Source organism: Nicotiana tabacum, chromosome 6, assembly GCF_000715075.1.
Source record: "Nicotiana tabacum cultivar K326 chromosome 6, ASM71507v2, whole genome shotgun sequence".
Classification (NCBI taxonomy): domain Eukaryota; kingdom Viridiplantae; phylum Streptophyta; class Magnoliopsida; order Solanales; family Solanaceae; genus Nicotiana; species Nicotiana tabacum.
Window position 1 is genome coordinate 100,580,845 of NC_134085.1, and position 9,652 is coordinate 100,590,496.

General features: G+C 40.1%; 1 protein-coding gene across 1 annotated transcript; it reads left to right on the forward strand.

Annotated features, from left to right (window-relative positions):
* Window positions 1-636: 636 nt before the first annotated feature.
* LOC142181954 (uncharacterized) lies at window positions 637-2,612 on the forward strand. The gene is made up of 2 exons (XM_075255670.1): window positions 637-777; window positions 2,388-2,612. The coding sequence occupies exons 1-2, from the start codon at window positions 637-639 to the stop codon at window positions 2,610-2,612; spliced, it is 366 nt and encodes a 121-aa protein (XP_075111771.1).
* Window positions 2,613-9,652: the final 7,040 nt, after the last annotated feature.

The window sequence follows — 9,652 nt, forward strand, 5'->3', positions numbered from 1 at the left end:
GAGACCACAGTTGAACAATTGGAAAGAATGGTGGAATGATTTTTTGAAGTTAACCGGATCTCCTTTAGTCGAAATGACTTCCCACCAAAAGGGGTTGCCCACAACAAAGCTCTTCATTTGATCGTTAAGTGTGAAGGATACTACGTGAAAAGAGTCATTTTGGATGGCGGATCTGGGGTTGACATCTGCCCTCTCTCAACCTTACAAAGAATGGAAATTGGGACTGAAAGGATCATACCCAACAATGTTTGTGTACATGTTGTTGATAGCGTCAAAATGGACACGATAGGGGAGATTGATTTTATCCTAACCATCGGCCCTATGGATTTTGAGGTAACATTTCAGGTTTTGGACATGGATACCTCCTACAATTTTCTCCTAGGAAGGCCTTGGATCCATACGGCAGGGGTCGTACCCTCTACTCTCCACCAAATGGTTAAGTTTGAACATGAAGACCAAGAAATCGTGGCCCACGGAGAGGATGAGCAATAAATCTATAGGGACCCGTCAGTCCCATGTCTGGAGGCTAGAGAAGGTAGCGAGCACATAGTCTACCAAGCTTTTGAGATTGTGGTCGCGGACCAGTGTGAGGAAGAAACCACGTGTCCTCAACCCTTCTTGTCACACGTGTCAATCATGGTTGCCAGTGAGATGATCAAGCATGGCTACAAGCCCGAGAAAGGACTCGGGGCATCTTTGCAAGGCATAACAGAGCCCATCACCTTAACTGCTAGTGAGAACATCTTTGGTGTCAGTTTTCGAGTTACAGAAACCGGCGTAAAATGGGCTAATTAATGTAAGAATTATGGGTGGGTTCTGCCTCAGTCGGTCCCGCATATCGTCGAAACTTTTTTTATGCCAAGGTACACAGAAGAAGAAGAAGAAGAAGAGGCCTTCACATTCGAAGAAATTGAAGACATCTGTGAAGAAATGAGGCAAATGTTATATGAGGCTCACATGGTACAACCAGGGGAAGGCTCAAGCACTGCTGAGGTGCAATATATGGGGCCAGACTCAAAACTTTAAAATTGGAAGGCTACTCCGTTCCTAGTCAGGCGGGAATCCCAATAGTTCAGTCTTGCCATCTTTTCCGCATTCCGAGTTATTTCAGGGTGTAACTCGAATGTTTTTAGTTTATTGTCTTTTAAATTCCAATGTAAACCCTTCCATATTCAAATTCAATGAAATGAAATCAATATTGTATCGTCTATGAATCTCTCTCTGTATTCTTTCTTATTTTTGTTATTTTTCTTATCTCTCTTTTCCAGTTCTAACAATGCAGACTTAAATAACATGACATGCTTGCGGACTTCATGCCCATATCCTAACACGTTGTCTAACTGTGAAATAATGAATCAGGAACCAAAATATGATAAAGATAAGGCTTTTACGAAAATAAACCGAGAACTGGAACAATTTGAGAATAAGCCTAAGCCAAACTTATATGAAACTGGGCCAGTTAATTTGGGTAGTTCGGAAGAGGTCCAGCAACCATGATAAGCATCCACGCTGATGAAAGAACTAGGGATGCATTGATCCAACTTTTGTTCAAATTCAAAGACGTGTTTGCCTGTCCTATGATGATATTCCAGGACTTAGTGTTGATTTAGTGGTGCACTAATTGCCAACTTAACCCGGTTATTCCCCTGTCCAACAAAAACAGAGAAAGTTCAAAACAGACATCAGTGACAAGATCAAAGAAGAAGTCACCAAACAGTTGAAAGTCGGTGTGATTCGAGTGGTCCGATACACCACATGGTTGGCTAATGTGGTCCCAGTGCCAAAGAAAGATGGAAAACCCGAGTGTGTGTTGATTATCGGGATTTGAACAAAGCAAGTCCCAAGGACAACTTCCCATTACCAAACATCCACATTCTTGTTGACAATTGTGCGAAGCACAAGATACAATCTTTCGTAGATTTTTATGCTGGGTATTATCAGGTTTTTATGGATGAAGAAGACGCAGAAAAGACAGCTTTCACCACACCTTGGGGTACTTACTGTTACAGGGTCATGCCATTTGATTTGAAGAACGCCGGGGCAACTTACATGAGAGCATGACTGCCATCTTTCCGGACATGATGCACCAGGAAATTGAGGTGTACGTGGACGATGTGATCATTAACTCCATGACGCAGGACGACCATGTGCGGGATTTGAGAAAGTTCTTTGAGCGCCTGCGTAAGTATGATTTGAAATTAAATCTGGCTAAATGTGCATTCAGAGTTCCATCTGGAAAACTTTAGGAGTTTATAGTTAGTTGGAGGGGCATCGATCTAGATCCAATAAAGATAAAGTCTATTCGGGATTTGCCCCCTCTGAGAACCAAGAAAGAGGTTATGAGCCTATTGGGAAGGTTGAATTACATCAGCAGATTCATTGCGCAGCTGACTACAACATGTGAGCCCATATTTAAGTTGTTGAAGAAAGATGCGGTGATTAGATGGACAGATGAATATCAAGAAGCTTTCGACAAAATCAAAGAATATCTGTCGAATCCGCCAGTGTTGGCTCCACCTGAGCCTGGAAGGCCTTTGTTATTGTACTTGATAGTGTTGGAGAATTCTTTTGGATGTGTTCTCGGCCAACATGATGTGGCCGGGAAGAGATAATAAGCCATATATTATTTGAGCAAGAAGTTCACTAGTTATGAAGCCAAGTACACTTTGTTGGAAAGAACTTGTTGCGCCCTAACTTGGGTTGCTCAGAAGCTCAGGCATTACTTGTTGGCTTATACCACCTATCTTATCACTAGGTTGGATCATTTGAAATACATATTCCAAAAGCCGATGCCCACCCAAAGGCTGGCAAAATGGCAAATCCTGCTCACCGAATTTGACATAGTCTATGTCACCCGCATGGCAATGAAAACTGAAGCTTTGGGGGATCACCTAGCTGAAAATCGTATTGATGATGAATATCAGCCTTTGAGTACTTACTTTCCGGACGAGCGGGTACATTCAGTTGAGGTAACTCCAGAAGACACAAATGCTTTGAAAATGTTCTTCGACGGAGCTGTGAATGCGAAAGGTGTCGGGATTGGGGGAATTTTGATTTCGCCTAATGGACAGCACTATCCGGCCACAACCCGGCTTCGATTTTTCTGTACGAACAACACTGTCGAGTATGAAGCCTGCATTATGGGCATTAACATGGCAATCGATCAGGGTGTGGAAGAATTGTTAATCATGGGAGATTCCGACTTGAATATTCGACAAGCTCAAGGTGAATGGGAAACTCAGGATATCAAGCTTATCCCATATAGGAAACATGTGGAAGATCTTAGCAAATGATTCAAGTTTGTTAAATTCAGGTACATCCCTCGATTCCACAATGCGTTAGCTGACGCATTAGCTACTTTAGCCTCGATGTTTTCGTATCCGGGCAATGTTCACATTGACCCACTGAAAATCCAGATCCGAGAAAGACATGGTTATTGCAATACTATTGAGATGGAACCCGATGTTCAGCCATGATATCATGATATCAAAAGATTTTTGAAAAAAAAAAGGAATATCCTGAGCAAGCAAGTGGAGACCAAAAGAGAACCATTAGAAGGCTCGCCAGTGGTTTCTTCTTGAGCGGAAAAGTCTTGTATAAAAGTACTCCAGATTTGAATCTTTTAATATGCGTGGATGACCAAGAGGCTAGAAGAATCATGAATGAAGTGCACGCAAGAGTGTGTGGACCCCATATGAATGGATACGTCCTGGCAAAGAAAATCCTTCGGGCAGATTATTACTGGATGACCATGGAAAAGGATTGCTTCAGTTTTGTCTGAAAGTGCCATTAGTGTTAGGTACACGGTGACCTTATTCATGAGCCGCCTTCAGAGCTGCATCCTATGTTAGTATCGTGGTCGTTCGTTGCTTGGGGTATGGATTTCATTGGGCTAATCAAGCCAAAAGCTTCAAATGGGCACAGATTCATCGTAGTTGCCATTGACTATTTCACAAAGTGGGTCGAAGCAGTCACTCTCAAAGCCGTCACCAAGAAAGCAGTGGTAGACTTCGTGCATTCCAACATTATCTATCGTTTTGGTATTCCTAAAACTATCATTACGGACAATGCTGCAAATTTGAGCAATCATTTGATGAGGGAGGTATGCATACAATTTAAGATCACGCATCAGAATTCTACCCGTTATCGGCCCAAAGCTAATGGTATTGTCAAAGCAGCGAACAAAAATATCAAGAAAATCCTCAGGAAAATGATCCAAAAGTTCTAGACAATGGCATGAAAAGTTTCCTTTGCATTATTGGGATACCGCACAACCATGCACATATCAGTTGGGGCAACACCCTATCTATTGGTTTATGGCACTGAAGCCGCAATACCCGCAAAAGTTAAAATTCCATCTCTTCGAATCATCATTGAAGTTGAGATTGCGGACAAGACCCGTCTAGAACAGTTAACCCTGATCAATGAAAAGCGGATGGTCGTAGTTTGGCATGGGAAGTTGTATTAATAAAGAATGGCTTGTGCCTACAACAAGAAAGTGTAGCCTAGGAACTTTGAAGTGGGGCAACTCGTCTTAAGGTGTATTCTTCCGCATCATAAAGAAGCAAAAGGAAAATTCGCTCCAAACTGGAAGGGTTCATACATTATAAGAAAATTGTTGCCAAAAGGGGCATTGTACTTGGGAGACATTGAAGGAAATGACCCTGAAACAGCTGTCAATACAGACGCGGTCAAAAGGTATTACGTTTAAACCTTCTGAAATACTGATATTCTCCGATTGGGATAACGAAGGCTTTCATTCTCGCTCCCCAAACACTATTAACCCTTTGTAAATCCTTTGAGCGGGTTACCTTTCTTTGATCACCCTCTTTGGATCTCGAAATGTTGTAAAAAAATCGAAAACAAAGTTTCCTGAACTACGTTCGGCTTGATTTCAAAAGGATACGTAGGTAGCCTCTCTCTGGGGTTCAGTCACACCAAAACAAAAATCTGCATTTCCCCAAAAGTTGAAACTGGGGTAGAATTTATAATGGTTCGGCGACAGTTCGCCTGAAAGGTTCCAAAGTTGTACAATCTAAATGCTTTTTACCCCAAATCCTGCTCAAGCATTTCTGATCAATCGGTAAAGATGTTCAAAAGGGGAGGATGTTGATTACTTGGATCTGATACAGTTAAATGAGAGAAATAAAATGAGAGTCTTATTGGTGAAAACCCACATGGGCATCGTAAGGCGATGGTGAGCAGAGAAATTGAAAATGAGAGACTTCTGTTAGTGAAAACTCACAAAGAGCACTATAAGGCGATTGTAATAAGAGAAATGAGAGAGGTTGGTCGACAAAAACCCACAAAGGGCACCACTGATCGAAAAAAAGGAATCCCTTACAACCATCGGCACTGATAGAGTCCGGATAGGGTTTCTCGGTTTTGAGGTATGAGTTATGATGGGTTTATGAGATTTGGATGGTTTGCACAAATCGGGTATCCAGTCCAAGAAGCATGTCATGTCTATTGAAGTCTGCATGCACTCCAGATAAATTCTTCTCTCCTTTCCCCGAAAGGGACACTTCTCGTTTAAATTCATTATCTTGTCCGTTGTTAACTTTTCTTTGAATCCCTTTCGGTCTAATTCTCCTCCGAAACTAATGCAAAGAAGAGATGGCAATATTGGTTTTACAGGTTTTTTGTTTGACAAAAGCTAAAATTCAAGAAAAAGCACCCAGCCTCAGTAGGTGCATCAAGTCGACTGGCCATGATGACCGATGCTCCAAATTTGAAAACTCTCGAAAAGAAAAGAAATCAAAGTCAAGTGCCCATAAAGGCAAAATAAGATGGAAAAAGGCCAAGTCCCGTACGGGTCAATCATCATGTGGAATTTTGGAAAGTCAAGATCCCTGGGTTTAGAAATGAAACCAATTTCCAGAACATCAGCAAGCAATGAAGATTTTATTGAAAGAGCTGGGCCAAGATCAAGTAATTGAAATGATCAAGGCCGCAAAATCAACAACCGTTTCAAACTGACAAATTGTTGTTTGATTTGAAAAGCAAGGTACATAGAGACCAAAACAATTCTGCAGCAAAAGTTAGCTCAAAAGGGAAGTCCCTATAAAACTCTTCATTCATTCTCCTAAATAAAATGAAAAGTGACATGAAAAGAAATAAAGAAAAAATTCAAAACCATAGTAGCATAAGGTCTCCAATCTCTAGCTACGTTAGGGTCACATTCCCTAGTCGATGCCAGCATAACCTGGCAATCTTTCCAACATAGGGTCCTACTCCCTAAGTTTTCCCGGTATAACCTGAGATTTTTTCCGACATAACCCGATGACTTCCCCGGCATAACCCGAGGACCTTCCCTGGCAAAACCCGAGGACCTTTCCAGCATAACCCGATGACTTCCTAGACATAACCTAAGGACCCTTTCCGGCATAACCCGATGACTTCCCCAGCATAACCCGAGGACCGTTCCGGCATAGCCCGATGACTTCCCCAGCATAACCCGAGGACCCTTTCCGGCATAACCCAATGACTTCCCCAGCATAACCCGTGGACCCTTTCCGGCATAACCCGATGACTTCCCTGGCATATCCCGAGGACCTTTCCGGCATAACTCGATGAGTTCCCTGGCATATCCCGAGGACCTTTCCGGCATAACCCGAGGACCTTTCCGGCATAACCCGATAACTTTTCCGGCATAACCCGATGACTTTCCTGGCATAACTCAAGGAATTTTTCGATATAACCTGATGACTCTGCCAGCATAACCTGGCAATCTTTCCAACTTAGGGCCTCCGATCCCCACTTGATTTCATTTTAGATATAAGGTTTGCACTCCCTAATCTCTTTTTCTCAAGGATACACAGTCCTAATTTTATTGCTTTCAATAAAGAAATAGTTTAAATTCTTGTTGCAATAACTCACGGAACTTTCCTAGAAAATATTGGTGCAGAAAAATTTTGTTCGTTGTTTGTTTTGGTGCCTGAACAGGTTTTTACCATAAGGCACTAAGTTTCAGATGACCAAAAGAAGAAGTCTCAATCCAAATAAAGAAAAGAAAAACAAGAAAAAAAGTTGAACTCTAAGTGTAGAAGCAACAAAAAAGATGCAGACTGTTCAAGATATGAGTGAAGTCACAAGCTTTGCATATCCCGCCTTAATCCGAAAAGCTGAAGAAGAATTAACCAGTGGTTGCAGCTAATGAGCATAAAGATTCAGATTAGAGTCTGCAGGAAGAACCAGCCAAGAGTCAAGATCAAGCTTTGGAATGTTTATAGATAGGAATCTTGTAACTCGTAATGGATAGGGTTAGCTAGTTTAGCTTTTCATTTTCCATTTTGGTGTAATAAGGAACTCAGCAAGCAGAAACAGCAGCAACAGTAGTGAAATCACAGTTTCTCGGTAGTCCCAGCTACCAAAACTTCCAGAACTACACTGACTTGATTCCTTTATAGCCAAGGATATGTAGGCAACCTCTGAAGCAAGGTTCGGTCAAACTTTTTCTAAAAAATGCTTCCCATGGAGTTTCAAACGGGCAAAAATCGCTCGTAATTGCTCATTTTATTTTTGCCCGAAAACCCTTCGTGTTTCCGAGCAAATAGGGGGAGCTGTGAGCATGTAATTTTTTCCCTATTCAAAATACTCCTATAAAATTAAAGAAATAGATTTTTCCCAATTATTTGCAATTTTATAGGATTTTTTAGGATTTTATTAATTGTTTGCATTTTTTGTGCACGTTTAATTTTGTTAAAATCGTGAAAAATGCCCCTAAAATGTCAAAAAAACCATGCATTGCATTTAGATTTTGTATTCATATTTTAGGATTAATTAGTTAATTAATTTATTTATTAAATTGAAAATCACAAAAAAAATGTCATTCATTTTACATTTTTTGCTTTTAATGCTAAATTAGCAATTTCCTTTTCACTCATGTAGGCTTAACTAATTTTGTTAATTATTATAATTAGATTAATTTTTGTAAATTAGACTAATTTAAGATTTCAATTAATTAAAGAAAAAGAATAGGAGGAAAACAAAGAGAAAAAGAAAAATGGAAAAAAGATTTTTGTCTTAGTGTATTGGGTCAGATTTCCTTTTAGCCCAAATACAATTCCAATCCCGCCCAAGCCCAAAATCCAGCCTACCCGGTCCAACTCCCCACACCCCCAAAACGACCTCGTATTGACCTTTCCCTAATCCCAGTCGTTGATCATCATGGATCTAACAGATGGGAACTGATCTTGCTTTTTATATAAAAGTGTCCGGACCCTGTGAAACCCTAGACCCCCCCCCCCCTTTCACTTCCATCTCCATCTCTCTAAACCATGTAATCACCTTTCCCTCCCCTTTCCAAATCCTCATACCATTTCCCTCAAATCTTCATCCAACTGCTCGAATCTTCAATCCGAAATCCAAACCTAAAAACCCTAAGTCGCCCAAACAACCCCAATCTCACACCATAGGATCCTTAACCTTCCCTCACCACTGTCTTACCTTTGATTTCCCAAAAATGCCCGCCAAATTCTTTGAATCTTGAATCTAAGATCCACTGAACCCTAACGTTTTCCCTTCTTTTGATTTTTCGGTCAAATTTTGGTTGTTTGAACCCAAAACTTCCATTAGTCGACTGTTCTTGTTGAGAACAGTCGATTAATGGTAGTTCAAGTTCATCTTACCCTGTTGAAGTTTGGACAAATTCATAGTTGGTCCAGTTTTTAAAAAGAGCTTAGGAAATTTCTTTCTTTTTACTGTTTATTTCATCTTTTTCTTTGTTGTTCTTCTTCACATTTAATTGCCTCTTCTAGCCGCATGTTTTAGGTTTGCAACTTTAGGTTTTCTTTTCTTTTGTTCATGACTGTTTAGTGTGTTTAATTGGTTCTGTTTAGTAGGTTAATTAAAGCATGTTGGAATTTCATTATTTGAAGTATATTGTCAATTGCATGAATTTAGCTTAATTAGGGTTCACTTTTAAGTTTGATATATAAAATGATTCTTCTGTTTCCTCCATGTTTCCATCTTATGCTTCTGTTCAGTGTTTGTTTTGGGTTAATAACTTTACTCAAGATTGATTAACAAATTATTTAGTCTGTTTTGGTTAGCTATCAAAATTAGTTGTTTAATTGTTTAACTTGCAAACTGAGTAGGTTAAATTCTAGGTTTTCCTTGTAGTTTTATTTTGATCCTGGTTTGATTACTGTTTAGGTGTATTAGTCGTTTAAATCTAGTTTTGCTTGGGGTTAATTAGATAAGAACTTTTATTTACTAATTAAGTTAGTTTTTAGGTTTAAATTGTATCATCGTGATTCTGCATCGACAGCTCTTGCCACTCTGTAGTGGTGTAGGGTTAGCTCCGATGACTTTTTGTGGCAAGAGCAGTTGATGCAGCTTTTACCCGAGAAGGTCGGGATCGAATCCACAGGGAGCTAGATATATTTGGAGTTAGATTCCTATCTAATCTAGCAATGTGTAGTGCTCTTGATTACACTTCCAATCATTCTTTTGTTTGTTTTCTATTGCTAATTTTATACTAATGATGCACAAAATTAAGCTAAGTAGATGTTTTTGTAAGATTTTCTAAATGGGTAAAGAGGCACTAGGGAAGTGACTTACTCCTAGGTGAGTATCTAACGAGATCTAGAACTTAGGGCAATAATGTTATAGTTGGGATCATGATATAGCCAATGCACGAAGCTACTCA

Coding starts and splice junctions, on each gene's coding strand:
- LOC142181954 (XM_075255670.1), top strand. CDS start 637: ATGGTTGCCAGTGAGATGATCAAGCATGGCTACAAGCCCGAGAAAGGA. Junction 778..2,387: donor TTCGAGTTACAGAAACCGGC/GTAAAATGGGCT, acceptor TTCATTGCGCAG/CTGACTACAACATGTGAGCC.